This window comes from Pristiophorus japonicus, chromosome 20, assembly GCF_044704955.1.
Source record: "Pristiophorus japonicus isolate sPriJap1 chromosome 20, sPriJap1.hap1, whole genome shotgun sequence".
Lineage (NCBI taxonomy): Eukaryota > Metazoa > Chordata > Chondrichthyes > Pristiophoridae > Pristiophorus > Pristiophorus japonicus.
Genome location: NC_091996.1, coordinates 60,812,533 through 60,831,233, shown reverse-complemented (window position 1 = coordinate 60,831,233; position 18,701 = coordinate 60,812,533). Strand labels below are relative to the sequence as shown.

At 46.7% G+C, this 18,701-nt stretch overlaps 1 protein-coding gene across 5 annotated transcripts in view; it reads left to right on the top strand.

Annotated features, from left to right (window-relative positions):
- Window positions 1–18,701, top strand: part of pnpla7b (patatin-like phospholipase domain containing 7b) — a 354,575-nt gene that overhangs the window by 311,624 nt on the left and 24,250 nt on the right. For 4 of the 5 annotated variants that reach the window (XM_070862864.1, XM_070862865.1, XM_070862863.1 and 1 more), the window contains one exon: window positions 3,602–3,718. In XM_070862864.1, the coding sequence (XP_070718965.1) occupies window positions 3,602–3,718 (117 nt within the window). Of the gene's footprint in view, window positions 1–3,601; window positions 3,719–5,340; window positions 5,446–18,701 lie in introns of those variants that run through there. The other variant, XM_070862866.1, reaches the window with a different exon arrangement.

Genomic DNA, 18,701 nt, shown 5'->3' with positions numbered 1-18,701 from the left:
CAGAACAGAAGGTCCTAAGTTTGATCTATGGTCTCTAAATTCTTCACTTCAGTGGGGGCACTAGAGTTGGCACACGCTGCCCATGCTGAGTGGGGGAGGGGGTGGGAGAATCGGCCATGACTCCCACCCCTGGTAGCTATCCAGTAACCCCCAGTGGAAAGTGCATGAGTTGGGCAGGATTAGGCTCTGCTTAAATGGTTCCTTTGGCTAAATGGCCTGCTGACTCTGCAGTCATTGTTCCCAAATGAACAATGGCCACTTAGCCATGGTATTGATCTGTCTTGGGAAGAGGGACATCTTCAGGAAAGAATGGTTGCACCTGTGGCGCCAGGGTACAAATCTAGTTAGAATCGTTGGGGCCAAAATTGGCCTCCCGTGCTTATGGTTTTTCGTCTGGGCGCGGTGAGAACAGCCCCCCCACCCCACGGAATTGGGCGGGAGTTTTGTGGAGGTAGCACCTTGCTCCTGCCGACAGTGCCCTGCTCGGCTGCGCCCGACTGTGATGACGTCATCGCCGTGCACAGTGCCCTGTTACCGATCCGAAAGACAAATTTGGCCGTGCAGTCGGGAGTCGGCTGGAAGAGCGCTGTCTTTACTAACAATTTTTGTTGGCCATTACTCTGTACAGCTTGCGAACACATAGGCAGAGTGGCTGGTGGACAGATTGCAGCGATTATCACTTCAAGGACTGTTCTGCCTCCTAACTATTCCCTTTTTTAATTGAGGGCAGATTTGAAACCAACAGTATTCATATCGTTTCATGGGGGCTGTGTTGGCACTCGACCTCCTGCTCCAACGTCACCATCAGAGGCTACTTAGGCAGAGACAAATGCAGAGAGAAAGGCAAAGAGAGAGAATGGGAGCAGGACAGGGAGCTAGGCAGAGAGAAGGACAGGGATAAAGGCAGCAAAATATGGCCAGAGGGAGAAGGCCCAACAGGGCTGGCAACAGGTGACCATCCCCTCCCAGGGTATTTCGGCATCAATTTCACTGAGGAACAGTGAGTTTGAAGACTGCGCTTCAGCAAGGAGGTGGTCACAGAGCTCTGCCACCTCCTTCAACTAGACCTCGAGCCTCAGACCAGGGTGAGGACAGCTCTCTGTGGCATTCAAGGTCACCATCACACTCAATTTCGACGCAAATGGATCCTTCCAGGGTTCAACAGGGGACAGCTCCCAGTTTGCTGTCCATCGCTCCATCCACAAGGTCACAGATGTTGTGTACAGAAGGAGAAGAGACTACATTTCCTCCCCATGACCAGAGAGAAACAGCACGAGTGTGCATGTGGCTTCGTCAGGATAGCGGGCTTCCCCATGGTTTGGGGTGCCATTGACTGCACCCACGTTGCTTTGTGGGCACCGCATCACAATCCTGAGGTATTCCGTAACCGCAAAGGCCACCACTCACTTAATGTGCAGTTGGTGTGCAGCCACACACGGCGAATCCTCACTGTCGATGCCCGCTATCCTGGCAGCAGCCATGATGCATTCATCCTGCACCAGACCGGTGTACCAGCTCTCTTCCAGCCATCACATCAAGCTCGTGGCTGGCTGCTCGGAGACAAGGGGTAACCGCTCTCCAGCTGGCTCATGACTCCCCTCCGCAACCCCAACACTCCCCTGCCCAGCTCTCATACAATGAGAGCTATGCTGTCACATGGAGACCATCGCGGTGCTCAAGCAACGGTTCCGCTGCCTTGATCACTTGGGAGGAGTCCTCCAGTACTCGCCTGGGCGGGTGTCCCTATTCGTCGCCGACTGCTGCATGCTGCATAACCTGGCCATCATGAGGGCACAGCCATTGCCACCAGGCAGAGTCGCACAACATGAGGATGAGAAAAGGAGAGGGGATAAAGATACCGTTGTTGTTGTCCCCCAGCGGGGTCAATGTCTCTGCCAGCCACGGCGCCCAACACCTGCAGACCGATGAGCCGCAGCACTCGCTCCTCATGCTCACTCAGCTTGCGCAGTTCATGTTCCCCTCCTCCAGTCCGCAGCTGCTCCCTTCTATTATATGCCACCTTGGCCTGCAAAGAAAGGAACCTGTGTGAGTAAGAGTCCAGCTATGCATGTGGAAGATAGCCTGTCGCGGTTGAATAGCTGTGATTGTAGGCAAGACGTAAGATGAGGATGTGAGTGTGAGTAGCTGCAGATGCTTGGTGGTTGAGTGGTGGGGGAAGTGGTGGTTTGCTCAGTGTGCACAGACAGAGGTTCAGAGGCTGGTATGTAGGAGGTGTGGAAGCATGTACTCACCTTCACCACACGACTGAGGTTGTTGAATTACTTTCTGTACTGTGTGAGGGTTCTGCCCAACACTGTGCTGGCTGACACCTCCTTGGCCAGCTCTCACCGCATGGCCCTAAAAACCAGTGGAGATGGCCTCCTATCAGATGGAGGGAGCAGCGACTCCCCCCTTCTCTCCACTGCCCCCACCAATGTCTCCAGCGCCACATCATTAAACTGTGTGGCCCTCTCCCTTGAAGTGGGAGTCACAGCAGCCATTTCACAAAAGGGCTCTCAGTTGCTGAGATGTACAGATGACTGACTCAAGTGCAGCAATACTGAAAATTAGCAGCAGCAGGTTGGAATGAGCTAGACCGAGCTGGAGGCAAGGATTGAAGGCTGATTGCTGAATGCAGGTCAGTTGAAGTTGGGTAACCCTCTGTGAATAGTGCCCCTGCAGCGCTCAGCTGAGGCCATTAGCGCCTCATTTACTGTCCCCCTTCACTCCTGGTGTGAAAACGCCCAATTTCACACAATTTGACAAGGCCTCTCGCCAGATACTACATTTTCTAAAAGTTACAAGTTACCGACCCAAATTTCTTCCCTTTTGACTTTTGCTTGCCTGGATGGCATGTGGAGGTGGAACGTTTCCTGGGGATTTAATTCTAGCCAGAGGACCTCTGACCTGCCCAGCTCCTGACAGTTGACAGTCCACAGTTATATGAATCGTGACAATGGGTGAGATTCTGCAACACCAGGTTGCTTCATGGTTGACGCAACAAGAGAAAAGGAATGCAACCATAATTGTGATTATTATGGATCCTTGTTTTTTCCCTTGTGTGTTTTTCTTCCTTTTTCCATCTGTATTGGTCTCACGGAGTCAGCCGTGGCTCAGTGGGTAGCACCCTCACCTGAGTCAGAAGGTTGTGGGTTCAAGTTCCACTCCAGAGCCTTGAGCACAGAAATCTCGGCTGACACTGCAGTGCAGTGCTGAGGGTAGAGATGCAATGTCAGAGGTGCCGTCTTTCAGATGAGATGTTAAACCAAGGCACCGTCTGCCCTCGGGTGGACGTAAAAGATCCCATGGCACTATTTCGAAGAAGAGCGGGTGAGTTCTCCCTGGTGACCTGGCCAATATTTATCCCACAACCAGCATCACTAAAGCATATTATCTGGCCATTATCACATTGCTGTTAGTGGGAGTTTGTGTGCAAATTGACTGCCATGTTTCCTACATTACAACAGTGACTATACTTCAAAAATACTTCATTGGCTTTAAAGCACTTTGGGACATCCTGGAGATGTGAAAGGCACTATATAAATGCTTGGATGCATAGCATTGTTTTTTGAATGACCCTTTACCTGTTGTTCCTACACAGGAAGTGGGCTACCAGCATGGGAAGACACTGTTTGAGCTGTGGAACAGGAGTGGAGTCATCGACAATATCCTGAAAGACAGGCCATTAGACAACGTCGCCAAGACAAGGCCCTCTGATGTAAGTTTGACTTTCAATAGCACTGGAATCTAGAATGGTATGTCTGCGTCTGGCATATCTGAGCTCTTCTAAACAATGCTTGTTGATGCCACCCAGTAAACAGCAATATCGTTATTGGTTTAAAATTTTTACTTGCCTTTTCAAAACCATCTTCAATCTTTCCATGAGATCGGAACGCACTGCATACTTTGAGACTTGGGGTGCCCTGCATAGAATGTGACGTATTCTGTGCTCCTGTTATGCCGTGCTATCTTTACCACTAACACCGAGTGTAGTGCGTGCTCACCTTGCTCTCCTTTGTCCAAAGTTATCTACTTGCCTCGAATATTCTTAGGAGAAACTCTCAACCCTCTCTGTGGGCCACAGTTATATGTTTCTTTGTGCCATTTCACATCAATAAATAGTATTTTTTTATTTAATGAACTTCATTTTTTTCACGAATGCTGTACACAGTCCAAGCTTGGTGTCGTCCAGCCATCGCTGCTTGATTTATGTCGTCATCTCTCCTACTCCTGTAATGCTTGGTGCTGTCCTGGACTGTGTCCCTTATTGCGTCATTTTCTTTTCTCAAATTATAAAATATCGAAACAGGAGAGCATCATTCAGGGTTAGTATGGGAGGCCCTGTCAATGCTCAATATATGGTGTGGCAGCTTTTTCATGACTGATAGCCTTTCTGCAGTGTGGGATGCGCAAAACTGCACAAGTAGTCCAACCACTGCAACTCTTGTTGATTACAGGCTTGGGAGATAGATAGTTCGTTCACACTTACAGTGCGGTGCAATTGGCTCAATTTATAAAGTTGAGTATCCCAAATCCGGCAACCTCGGGACTGAGGCCGAGCCAGTTTTCGTGTTTCTGACGTCCGAAATCTGGAAACGCCCAAGCCCAGGTTACAGATTTCGGAACGTCAGAAAGGGGGGTGGGGGGGAGGGTTTGCTCTCCGAGGAGCTGTTCGGGTCGCCGGCCCCATCCAGTAGGTGTTCGGGCGGGGCCCTGTCGCCGCGGAGGTGTTTGGGTGGGCCCCGCCATGGTTGTTGTCAGGCCAGCCCCGCCGAGGAGATGTTCGGGCCGGCAAGGAGGCCCAGAGGTAAGAGCGACGAGGCCCGAGGTCGACAGGGTCGTCCGGTCCGGATTCCACACAACCCTGCCACAGATCCGGATTTTGGACGCTCAACCTGTATTTGACTGACACATCCTTTTTGAATTTGAGAGGTCAGATAGCCAAAATCTAAAAAGTTCCAGTTAACTTTTTTTTCTGGGATGAGGCAAAAGGACTGTTCAGTTGTGGCCGGTTAGAAATCCCCTGAAAAAAAGAGACTCTGAAATCTCAGCAACAGCCAATCTGTACTGACCAGTCAGTTTGATACTTCCTAAAGAAAAGAAAAATGTGTATAGTACGCAGCAAGTTATTTACAGATGTTTAGCTTAGATCTTAGAATAATGATTTTTTTAATTCTTATTTGGTTCACTTGAAGAGTTAGTTGGAAGAGTATTTACTGCAGATTTCAAATTATATTATATGACTGTTTCCTATGTGCTTATTCACCATTTTGTAAAATAAATATATTTGAAGATTTGAACTTAAAACCAGATATGCTGTGATACTTTGTCGTATTCAAGTAACAGAATGAAGTACAATGAAGGCAGAAACTTGGTCCAGTCGCTGAAAGGAGTTACCAAATGAGGTTTACATATTACCGAAAGCTTACCAAGATCTCGTGGCAAGGAAAGAGACACACTCAATGGGATGGGGAGGTGACATTCACCTGTCAGAATGATCAGAGAGTGGAAATGATCTCAAATATGATCAAAAGAAACAAAAAAAAAATCAGAGCAGGACTGTAGGATCTTTCTTGACCGATCACCTAAGTTTGGTCAAATGATCTTCCTCATCCATCTTGTGATCTTTGTTACGTCCATAATAAAGTAAGGCGTTTGAGTACTATAGACGTGAGTAAGTGTGACCTTAGTCTCTTTATTCTAACTCCAGAGTGTTGGTACAGCATGGGAGGCTTACTTATATACAGTGTTCCCAAGGGATGCTGGGATCCCTTGGGACTCCAACAGATATGCGCTCTGGTGGCAGTAAAATGCTGGATACATAAGGTTGCATACATAACAATCTTGTAATGTCATTCTGCATTATGGTCAGTGACAGAACTTACTACAGCTGTGAGGCTAACTGGTCCATAGTTATCTGGATTATCCTTTCCCCTGGTTTTGAACAGGTCTCTGCGATTCACCATCCTGCAGTCCTTTGGTACAATTCCGGTTCTGAAGAATTTTGGAAACCTTAATGCGTCTGCTATTTCATCACTGATCTCTCTCACTGGAGAGTTGCCCAGTGATTGATTAAGTCTTTTGCTACTGCTTACTTTATTAGTTGTTCCTTCACATCCTTCCCTCGTACTTCAGTAGCCCCTCCTTCACCCTCTGTGTGCACCGTGGTTTGTGGAATACTCTCCATTTCTGTGTGCTATCCTGTACACACATGCCATGTTGAATGTAAAGTATAAAAGCACGGGGCCGCTATTGGCCATTGGGTCACTTTAGAGATCAATACATTGCTGCTATTGCAGCTCTTCTTCTGTTGGAGCCACTGTCATGAGTTCCGGAGTATTTTACTGTGTCGTGCCATTTCTCCTGACCCCTGATCATAAATAGTCCTCTGCAAATTGTTTGAGAATGTCATTGGACTGGAGGTTTGTGCAGTCGTCACCCTTCGCCCCAGTGCTCTCCGTGCGATAAAAGCTGCTTCCTTGGTATTCATCTTCAGTGTCTGTCTTCCTGACCTTTTCTCCTCCTTACACAGCACTACTTTATTGAAATGCCATCCAATAACTTGCTTTAAGTGGCTAGTTACTAACTGGCGGGTAGATGTTTCACAGTCGTTCCTTTTCATCACCACCTCAATTCCCTTTTATTCTCCAAAATGCCCAATTTTTCTCCATTCCTTTAAAGCTATGATGTCTGCAGTCTGCATTTATGTTCTGTCAGTTTGTCTCCCGGAGTATTATCGAGGCTATGACATTGAGAATCAGGCACTTTCCATCTAGATCTTGGCCTTAGGGGGATGGGGGGGGGGCTTTCACAGTTCCTGAGTCTGTGATATTTGAATTTTTTTAAATTTGAAATGATAAAAAATGTCTGGAAAAATTTGAATCTGCCCGACCTAGAAGAGCTTCCCCAAGTGGCCCAATAAGTTTATCCAGTGCGAAGCCAAGCCTTAAAGACTATGAAGATGGCTGGTTGGAGGCCCAAGCCTATCGCACCAATTTTAGAGTGTCTAAAATGACGGAGAAACTGTTTCCACTGGCAGCAGGGCTGATAACCGGGGACACAGATTTAAGGTCATTGGCAAAAAAATCAGAGGGGAAGTGAGGAGAATTTCTTTACACAGCAAGTGGTTATGAGATGGAATGACTGCCTGAAAGAGTGGTGAAAGCAGGTTCAACAGTAACTTTCAAAAGGAAATTGTGTGAAAAGGAGAAATGTGCAGGGCTATGGGGAAAGAGGAAGGGTTGGGACTAATTAGATGGCTCTTTCACAGAGCCAGCACAGGCACGATGGGCCAAATGGACCACCACCTGTGTTATAAGATTCTATAGGAGGGAGAGAAGGCACAGCACACTCACTCCCGCACTCTCTGAGCAGGCACTGAATGAAGAGCAAGTGCATCATCCCTAGGCTGTTGCACATCACACAGTAGCCGCTTCGTGCTGTTGGCCTTACGGGATGGATGTCACAGGGTGAGAAGGACAAAAAGACTTTCACAACCTCAGGACGTCCCAAAGTGTTTTGCAGCCAATTAAATACTTTTGAAGCGTCGTCACTGTTGTAATGTCAAAATTGCAGCAACCAATTTGCGCTCCCACAAACAGCAATGTGATAATTTTTTAAAAAGGAGGCAGACAAAAAGCAGGAAACTGTAGATCAGTTAATCTAGCATCTGTGGTTGGGAAAATGTTGGAGTCCATTATTAATGAAGCAGTGGCAGGACATTTGGAAAAGCATAATTTAGTCAGACAGAGCCAGCGTGGATTTATGAAGGGGAAGTCATGTTTGACAAATTTGCTGGAATTCTTTGAAGATGTAACGAACAGGGTGGATAAAGCAGAACCAGTGGATGTGGTGTATTTGGACTTCCAGAAGATATTTGACAAAGTGCCACATAAAAGGTTACTGCGCAAGATAAAAGTTCACGGGGTTGGGGATAATATATTAGCGTGAATAGAGGATTGGCTAACTAACAGAAAACAGAGAGTCGGGATAAATGGTTCATTCTGGCAATCAGTAACTAGTGGGGTGCTGCAGGGATCAGTGCTGGGACCCCAACTATTTACAATCTATATTAATGACATGGATGAAGGGACTGAGTGTAACATAGCCAAGTTTGCTGCCGATACAAAGATGGGAGGAAAAGCAATGTGTGAGAAGGATTCAAAAAATCTGTAAAAGGACATAGACAGGCGAAGTGAGTGGATACAAATTTGGCAGATGGAGTATAATGTCGGAAAGTGTGAGGTCATGCACTTTGGCAAAAAAAATCAAAAAGCAAGTTATTATTTAAATGGAGAAAGATTGCAAAGTGCTGCAGTACAGTGGGACCTGGGGGTACTTGTGCATGAAACATACAAGGTTAGTATGTAAGTACAGCAAGTGATCAGGAAGGCCAATGGAATCTTAGCTTTTATTGCAAAGGGAATGGAGTATAAAAGCAGGGAAGTCGTGCTACAGTTATACAGGGTATTGGTGAGGCCACACCTGGAATACTGATTGCAGTTTTGGTTTCCATATTTAAGAAAGGATATACTTGCTTTGAAGGCAGTTCAGAGAAGGTTCACTATGTTGATTCCGGAGATGAGGGGGTTGACTTATGAGGAAAGGTTGAGTAGGTTGGGCCTGTACTCATTGGAATTCAGAAGAAGGTGGTCTTATCGAGACGCGTAAGATTATGAGGGGGCTTGACAAGGATGCAGAGAGGATGTTTCCACTGATAGGGGAGACTAGAACTAGGGGGCATATTCTTAGAATAAGGGGTCGCCCATTTAAAACTGCGATGAGGAGGAATTTCCTCTCTGAGGGTTGTAAATCTGTGGAATTCGCTGTCTCAGAGAGCTGTGGAGGCTGGGTCATTGAATGAATTTAAGACCGAGCTAGACAGTTTTTTAACTGATAAGGGGTTATGGGGAGCAGGCAGGGAAGTGGACCCGAGTCCATGATCGGATCAGCCATGATCATTAAATGGCAGAGCAGGCTCTTATTTCTTGTGTTCTTATATAATCTGCTTTTATGTTGTTGATTGAGGGACAAATATTGGCCAGAACACCAGGGAGAACTGAGCCATGGTTGACACTGGGTCAAAGGAGAGTAAGGCTTGCCCTCAATTTAAAAAAAGTGAAATATTTATTTCATTCCCTTCTCACCATATATGTTACACTGTATATCTATTTAAAAATCTTGTGCATGGGCACATTTCCTGTTCCACGTTTCTGTCACCATCATTTCTGGTCACGCTTTTTTTTAAACGTTATCTCATCAACTTGGAACTGCTTATGTAAACATTTAAAGAAAGAACAAACTTGCATTTAAATAGCGCCTTTCACGACCTCAGGATATCCCAAATTTACAGCCAATGAAGTACGGTAGAAGTGTAGTCACTGTTGTAATGTAATAATTGCAGCAGCCTACTCCCTTTTATAATGGAAATCCTGTATGTAAACAGTTCCCTGTAACCATGTTGCAGTGCTGTTTACATACAGGATTTCCATTAGAAAAGGGAGTTTGCTGTGTGCAATAGGCTGCCGCAATTATTACAGTACTTCATTGGCTGTAAATTTGGGATGTCCTGAGGTCGTGAAAGGCGCTATTTAAATGCAAGTTTGTTCTTTAAATGTTTACATAAGCAGTTCCAAGTTGATGAGATGACATTTAAAAAAAAAGCGTGACCAGAAATGATGGTGACAGAAATGAGGAACAGGAAATCTCCCTCCCAACTTGTCTCCATTTGAAAAAAAAACATATCAACTGACCATGGGCAATGTGGCTGACAATTTACTATATTATATTGAACATCTTGTGTCTGCACGCACTTCCTGTCTGACCTCCCGCTGACAGTTTTTTTTGGTCACAGTTTTGTGTCAATTTTTCACATTGTTAATTTATATATCGACATTTTCTGTTTAATTTTCCTATGCCAACTATCCTTGGTGTCATTATAGACTTTGGCCAGGTGACTGTAGTTTTAACATTTGCATTGCACTTGCACACTCTGGCCAATGGGTGGTGCTGTGCTACTTTTCAGAGGCCACGTCCGCCATCTTGCCATCACCAAATAAGTACGAATTTTAATTTAAGCTGCTTTGTTGCACGTTTATTTTTAATTTTAATCATTTGTTTCTCTTTCCCTTCCCCCACCCTCACCCAGGGTCAATTTTCAGCCGTTTAAGCCTCGCTGCCCAGTCTCGTGTTGCCTCCAAGCCCAGCTATAATTGCTTCTAATTGCTGGCATGTCCTGTCCTGTCCTGGGCCTTCTCCACTGGTTCTCGGCCACTCACTGACCCATTTTTGCAATTGTGACTCTGAGTCCTGACGGCTGCTCAGCAACCACAGTCGATTCCCTTGGTATATCTTGGTGCCTCTGTCTGTTCTCCACTTTGGGTGGTAGCACCAAACCACCTCACCTCTCTCGTTCCCCTCCCCACCTCCCGCCCCCCCGCCCGCTCACATATCCATTTGCACCTCTTTTTATTTTTGTGTCTAATGTGCTTGTAGCAGTATTACTTACTTATAGTGCTGTACACAGTTTTAAGATAATTCCCAGATGGGAATTAGTTTGGAGAGCAGTACATCAGAGTGTGATGTGAAGGGGACAGGTCACAATATTGGTGGTAATGCAGGTGTTAGAGGACGAATTGGAGGTCAAAGAGCAATATTAGGGGACATTGGGAATATCAGGGCTGTAAGTGAGCAATGTAGGATGTTAAGGGAATAGGTCACAACATTCGGGGGTGATACAGATGTTGGAGGTGGAGAGACAATAGGAGAAGGGTGAATGCACAAATAGGGTTAAAGGCGGGGGTTATTGGGGCCAAGGTGAGAAGGATGCAACATGGGAGCAGTGGGGAAAGGAGGATTGAGGTAACTGGGTGACACAGGATAGGAGCGAGGATAAATGGGGCGTGGTGATGATGGAGGAGCAGCAGCAAAATGAAGCAATATCATGGCCAAGAAACAATCACGGGACAAGGCATTAGAGCTCACTCTCTTCATATTAATTTCTGGTTCCTTCCTGCTCCCTATCCAAATCCCCCCCCCCTCGGCCCTTTCCCACAACTCAAACCCACTGCACCCCTAGCCACATCCCTAACCCAACAGCCACCCTCTAACCATTGCCAGATCGCGCTCCGCACCTACCTCCCAAAGCCATAGCCCATTTTGTAAACCCCCCCCCCCCTCCGGGCTACATCACTATCCTCCTCTGCCCACCATCTAAAGTTCTGCCCTATAGCCAGTCACAGTTTTCTCTCCTGCCCAACCCACGACTGTCACCAAACATTATAGCATGTGACCCTCCCTCCCACCTCACGCCACCCCTCCCACCTCCTAACCAAAAGTAAAGAATAAGAGAGACAAACAGAACATTAACAATAGATCCCAGTATGACAAGTGAACAGGAGTACTTGGACAAGAACACAACACAGACACAAACAACTGCCCAAAAACGACCGACGCAGAAAGTAAAACCCAGATCGTGTCCTCGGTCCTCCCGTGAGCAATGGCACGGTTGATCCACTAGTCGGGTGCCTGTCTAACTCTGGACTCACAGCCAAGCTTTCTGATTGGTTCAGTGTTTCTACTGTGCAACAATGTTCCCTGTAGGTCATGCAGCATGCCAGGGTTCCCGTGCAGCCGGCTTGGCAGCTTTGATACAAAAACCGCGCATGCGCAGTATTTTTGAATTACCTGCGCAGCCCCTTAAAGGGGCCACTTGGCACCAAAATAAGTGACTGGGAACATTGCTGTGCAACATAATCAGATACTATGAAAAATAATTTCCCATTCAATCCTGCGCCTCCTCTAACTGGCCCACGGGTACCTGTGAGAAATTTATCAGCAGCACAGTGTGTAATGTTAAGATTTATTCAGTCTCCTGTCTACATAATTGCCGTATTATAAAAGATAAAGAAAATAAAAAGATTGCCTGCTCTGGGCACTGGTCTGGTATGCGATACTACTTAATATATATTTGCATAATTTATATAAATTTTGCTTCCTACTCCCTCCCTCCAGGGTAATAAACAATAGTGCAAAGGAACATTAGGAACAGGAGTAGACCATTCAGGCCCTCGAGCCTGTTCTACCATTCGGTTAGATTGTGACTGATCTGTACCTCAGCTCCATTCGCCCACCTTGCCTCCATATGCCTTGATACTCTTACCCAACAAAAATCGAGCGATTTCATTCTTGAAAGCTCCAATTATCCCAGCATCCTTCAGCCTTTTGGTGGGGGAGGGGAGCCAGATTTCTGCTGCCCTGTGTGTGAAATGGGGTTTCCTGATTTTGCTCCTGAATAAATGCAAGTTGTTGTTGTATGGTCTAGCTCTAATTTTAAGATTATGTCCCCTCATTCTTGATTGCCCCACCAGAGGAAATAGTTTTACGAAGCAAGAACAGAAAGTGCTGGAAACACACAGCAGCTCGGGCAGCATCTGTGGAGAGATGTTTCGGGTTTAGACGAGGGTGACCATACGTCCCCGTTTTCCGGGGACAGTCCCCGGATTAGGTGCGGTGTCCCCGGGCAAACAATGTCCCCGGAAGAGGCCTTAGTTCAGGAAACTTGTCCCTGAATACAATGTTCAGTGATTATAATTAGTTATCGCAGGTGAGACCGTGCTATCGGCGCCGCCCACCATGTCGTCGAACTGGAAGGACTGATGATTGATGGCGGAATTGACCAATCAAAGCAGAGGGAAATTGAGCTGCATCTTCGTCATCAATAAATTAGACCAATAAAGTGAGGGCAGAGGCGGGATTATCTGGTGAAAGACAGGGCGTGTGGGTGGTCTATTTGTGAAAGAGCAGAGTAATAATGGGTCAAAGAAAGTGTACCAAATTTAAGAAAGCAAGTTTATTTAACCAGTATCTTTTAAGTACTTGGATATGTTGTGTTCTTACTAATTGAGGTGCTTTATTCAACTCCTAGTTCTAAAGAACTCTGGTCCCAAAATAATAATTTATTTTCATAGATGCTGATTGAGTTTGATTTTGTTTCAAATTTCTGTGATTTTTTTTTTTCTTACCTCATTAATCTTTACTGCCCACAGATTCACTTTTTAGACCCTTTCGTCTTTCTTTTCAGCTTGTGTGCAGCGATTCTGAAATAAACACTAATGGTACAATTAATGGCTAGTGGTTTAATGGGAATGAGGTCAAGAGAGCCAGAAAGTGGGTCTCATTCACATAGAACGAGCAGGGGTTAAGGGAGAAACTAGAGCAAGACATGGGTTCAGGGCATAGGGGAGCCTTGGGAGAGGCTGGGCTTGGTGAGCAAGGGGATGTAGGGGTGTGGGAGAGGCAGATGAACAGACGGTCAGTCTTTGTGACAAACAAGTCTGTGAGCTCCTTCCATCCTTCCAGGTGTTGTTGGCCAGGACATTGGAATTTCCATCATACACACACTGGGGAAAATACTGAAAGTTGAAACCCGTCAGCTTTAGGAGGGAAGGCGGGCTGAAGCTGGAGCAGGAATTGGCAATGTTCCGGAGGTGCAAGTGGACGGTCATTGTGATAGAGAGGATTATGGAGTTGGAAGTTCATTTCAGAGACACGGCGGTGCCAAACCATTTGCTTCAATCTGAGATAGTAGCCAGGGAATGGAGAAGGAATCGGTGGCCAAGGGATGGAGTTTGTGGTGGGGCTGAAAACAATGGCTCCGGTGTTTAACTGGAGGAATTTTTGGCTCATCCAGGATTGGATGTCAGATGAGCAACCTGACAACACAAAGGCAGTGGAAGTGTTGAGAGAGGCGGTGGGGAAGCAGAGCTTGGGTGTCAATGTACAGAAAGCTTGGAACTAACGAGTGGACGCTGCTTAGTGCTCAATGTGCAAACTAAAGATAGGAACATGGGTAAACTGCCAGAGACCCTCCCGTGTAATCTTCCATATCCTGGCGTTAGTCTACAGCAGAGCGATTGTTCCACACCCACGTTATCGCTGACGGTGTGATGGTTGATGGAGGGTAATCTCTACGCATATTCCACTAGCAGAAGCAACAAAGTCGCCATGCCGGTTTTCTTGAAACGCGGAGCTAGCGCAGCAATCATTAATCTGCGAAAAATAAATGACTTGGGCAGTGATGTGAAGAAAGAGATTTTCAGAATAGGCCGTGTAGACAGTGGGAATGAAAAACTGACGTTGTGGAACGGTGTTATTGTATTATTTATAAACAGTGTCTGAATGTGCTTCAATAGTGTGCCGTCACATCCGCGGTAATTATATGGACATTTGGTTTGCACATTTGTAGTGTATACGTGCAACTGTTAAAATATAGGCTGCCAAAAAATGTGCCTCGCTACACCGAGTAACCTACATTTTCAGTCCTGGCTACTTCGCTGTGCTCCCACCCTGTGTGTCCCCAATTCAGTTTAGAAAATATGGCCACCCTAGTTTAATCACTTCCTCAGAACTGGAAGACAGTGCAAATAAACAGCATTTAAAAAGGAACATGAGCATGGGGAAGGGGAAACGAGATAGAATGAACTGTGTAAAGCGCTTGGATGGAAAACCTGGGCGGAGTAAATGGCAGAAGCGATATTCCATTAGGTAAAAGAAAGAACTTGCATTTATATAACACCATTCATGACTTCAGGAAATCCCAAAGTGCTTTACAGCCAATGAAGTACTTTTGAAGTGCAGTCACTGTTGTAATGTAGAAAACGCAGCAGACAATTTGCGCACAGCAAGCTCCCACAAACAGCAACGTGATGATCTGTTTTTTAGTGATGTTGCTTGTGAGATAACTATTGGCCAGGACACCGGGAATAACTCCCCTGCTCTTCTCCAAATAGTGCATATGGGGTCTTATTTCCACTTGAGAGGCAGACGGGTCCTCTGTTTAACACCTCAACCAAAAGACAGCACCTCCAACAGTGCAGCACTCCCTCAGTACAATCCGATGGTGGTGTCGATCCTTTGTGATGCCCTGTTGGTTGAGGCTGCGAACACGGGTTCTCTTGTAACTGTAACAAACTGCGACCGGCAGAGGAACCGAGAGGCAGCACGGTGAGAAAGAAGAGAACAGTCAGAATCCTGATCACAAAGTGGAAAAACGACTGAAATGATGGCAGAAACTGAAAGTTTAAATGCAGTAAATCAGATTACTGAGCTGGTCCAGCAGTGTGTCTCTTGAGGAGCAGCTCCATTTGGGAGTGCTGCTTTACAGATAATTGCTGCAATCTCCCAGCAGTCACCTTGCTGTATTAAGAGTAGCTTAGAAATTGAAACGTATAAGATTATGAGGGGGCTTGACAAGGTGGATGCAGAAAGGATGTGTCCACTGATGGGGGAGACTAGAACTAGGGGGCATAATCTTAGAATAAGGGGCCGCCCATTTAAAACTGAGATAAGGAGAAATTCCTTCCCTCAGAGGGTTGTAAATCTGTGGAATTCGCTGCCTCAGAGAGCTGTGGAAGCTGGGTCATTGAATAAATTTAAGACAGAAATAGACAGTTTCTTAACCGATAAGGGAATAAGGGGTTATGGGGAGCAGGCAGGAAAGTGGACCGGAGTTCATGATCGGATCAGCCATGATCGTATTAAATGGCGGAGCAGGCTCCAGGGGCCGTATGGCCTACTCCTCCTATTTCTTTTCTTACGTTCTAAAACTACACTGAGCCTCCCTCCCAGCAGCTTATTATTTGTAAATGGCCAAATTAATAACTCTTCCTTTCGTCTTGCAAATGTAGTTTAATCCTCAGTGAATTGTAAGAAAGGGTTGGCCTCCCTCTTAGTAAATAAGACAGTGATCTTGGGTGTGGTTTTCTTATGAACCTTTTCCCCACAGAATCGTGAATGCTGCTGCTCTTGAGTGTTTGGTGCAGATGCTGTCCCTTCCCCTATTGTCACTGTTCATGCCAGGCCTCTAGTTTCCCCACAACCTGAACGAAGGAGGAGATTTAATGGGTAGGGGATTTGTTTTGCAGGGAAATGAAAATGATTTGAAGGGGTATACATTCTATGGAATTATTCCACAATTGCTAAATATTTGGAAAGAAGAGCACCCCACACCTCAGTTACTCTCTGTTCCTGACAGCGCGACAGTGCAGTACTGAAAGCCGGAACAAAGATTTTGCTCAGCATGGTCAACCAGGCCAAGAAGCCTGGCAGAGGTGCAGAAGGACAGTTAGCCACTTTTTAAAATAAAAAGACTTGCATTTATATAGCGCCTTTCACGACCACTGGACATCTCAAAGCGCTTTACAGCCAATGAAATACTTTTGGCGTCTAGTCTTTGTTGTAATGTGGGAAATGTAGCAGCCAATTTGTGCACAGCAAACTCTCACAAACAGCCATGTGATAATGACCAGATAATCAGTTTTTTTTGTTTTGTTGATTGAGGGATAAATATTGGCCAGGACACCAGGGATAATTCCCCTGCTCTTCTTCGAAATAGCACCATGGGATCTTTTACATTCACTTGAGAGAGCAGACAGGGCCTCGGTTTAATGTCTCATCCGAAAGACGGCACCTCCAACAGTTCAGCACTGGAGTGGGACTTGAACCCACAACCTTCTGACTCAGAGACAAGTGTGCTACCTACTGAGCCTATGCTGACAGCTGACACTATGTAGAATATAGCATGGAGAGAGGGGCTCAAAGTAGGAGAAAATAACAGGAGAGTATGAATCACAGAAGGAGGCATTCAGCCCATCAGGCCTGTGCTGGCTCTCTGAAAGTTATCCAATTAGTCCCCCACCACCCCGCTCTTTCCCCATAGCTCTGAAAATACTTCCTTTTCAAGTATTTATCCAACTCACCTTTGAAAGTTATTATTGAATCTGCTTCCAACACCCTGTCGGGCAGTGCTTTCCAGATCACAACATCTCGCTGTGTAACAAGAAATCTTCTTGTATCTCCTCTGGTTCTTTTGACAATTATCTTGAGAGGTTTTTTTTAAGGGTGCGAATATTTGTACTAATTGAATTGCAGCTGTTTCTCTGATTGGCTCTCCATTATCATATGACCTATTGCTGATTGGTCCCCTTGGAGGATAAGCCACACAGTGAAGTTTCTCTGGAATTGTGAATGAAATCTCCCAGCCTAACTTTGCACATTGGAACATGATCCATTTTGACTTCAGAAGTCAGAAAGGACACATCCCTCCCCCAGCCAAAGTGCCTTACCCCGGCACAAGTGCATGACCTTACGAACCCCCACCCCACCACCACCATCTTAGAAGGGGTATTTGTCCGGATTGTTAACAGGTTTATTAGGTATGAAGTGAATAGTGACATTGCATTGACTTCTGGATTTCATCCACTCCAACGATATCCCTTGTAGGGGGTTGTAAGAACATGAATCTGTCTTCCCTGAGTCCCCCCTCTCGCTTCCGATTTCTTCCCCCCACCCCACTGCCAGTCTCTCTCTTTCTCCATTCCCCCGTTAGTCTCTCTCTCTCTCTCTCTCCATTCGCCCCGCCAGTTTCTCTCTCTCTCTCCATCCCCCCGCCAATCTCTCTCTCTCTCTCCATCCCCCGCCAGTCTCTCTCTCTCTCCATCACCCCGCCTCTCTCTCTCTCTCTCTCTCTCTCTCTCCATCCTCCCGATAGTCTCTCTCTTGCTCTCTCTCTCCATTCCCCCGCCAGTTTCTCTCTCTCTCTCCACCCCCCGCCAATCTCTCTCTCTCTCCATGCCCCCACCAGTCTCTCTCTCTCCATCCCTCCGCCAGTCTCTCTCTCTCCATCCCCCCGACAATCTCTCTCTCTCTCTCTCTCTCTCTCTCTCTCTCTCTTTCTCCATCACCCCGCCAGTCTCTCTCTCTCTCTCTCTCTCTCTCCATCCACCCGATAGTCTCTCTCTCTCTCTTTTTCTCTCCATTCCCCCGCCAGTCTCTCTCTCTCTCTCTCTCTCTCTCTCTCTCTCTCCCTCTCTCCATTCCCCTGCCAGTCTCTCTCTCTCTCTCTCACCCTCTCCATTCCCCCGCCAGTCTCTCTCTCTCTCTCTCCCATTCCCCCGCCACTCTCTCTCTCTCTCTCTCTCTCTCTCTCTATCCCCCGCCAGTCTCTCTCTCTCTCTCTCTCTCTCTCTCTCTCTCTCTCCCCCCGCCAGTCTCTCTCTCTCTCCATCCCCCCACCAGTCTCTCTCTCTCTCTCTCTCTCTCTCTCTCTCTCCCCCGCCAGTCTCTCTCTCTCTCCATCCCCCACCAGTCTCTCTCTCTCTCTCTCTCTCTCTCCATCCCCCCGACAGTCTCTCTCTCTCTCTCTCTCTCTCTCTCTCTCTCTCTCTCTCTCTCTCTCTCTCTCTCTCTCTCTCTCTCCATCCCCCCGCCAGTCTCTCTTTCTCTCTCCATCCCCCTGACAGTCTCTCTCTCTCTCTCTCTCTCCATACACCCCGAGAGTCTCTCTCTCTCTCTCTCTCTCTCTCTCTCTCTCTCTCTCTCTCTCTCTCTCTCTCTCTCCATACACCCGACTGTCTCTCTTTCTCTCTCTCTCTCTCTCCATACCCCCGCCAGTCTCTCTCTCTCTCTCTCTCTCTCTCTCTCTCTCTCTCTCTCTCTCTCTCTCTCTCTCTCTCCCACTGCCAGTCTCTCTCTCTCTCTCCATCCCCCCGCCAGTCTCTCTCTCTCTCTCTCTCTCTCTCTCTCTCTCTCCATCTCCCGACATTCTCTCTCTCTCTCTCTCTCTCTCATCTCCATCTCCCCGACATTCTCTCTCTCTCTCTCTCTCTCTTCTCTCTCTCTCTCTCTCTCTCCATCCTCCCGAT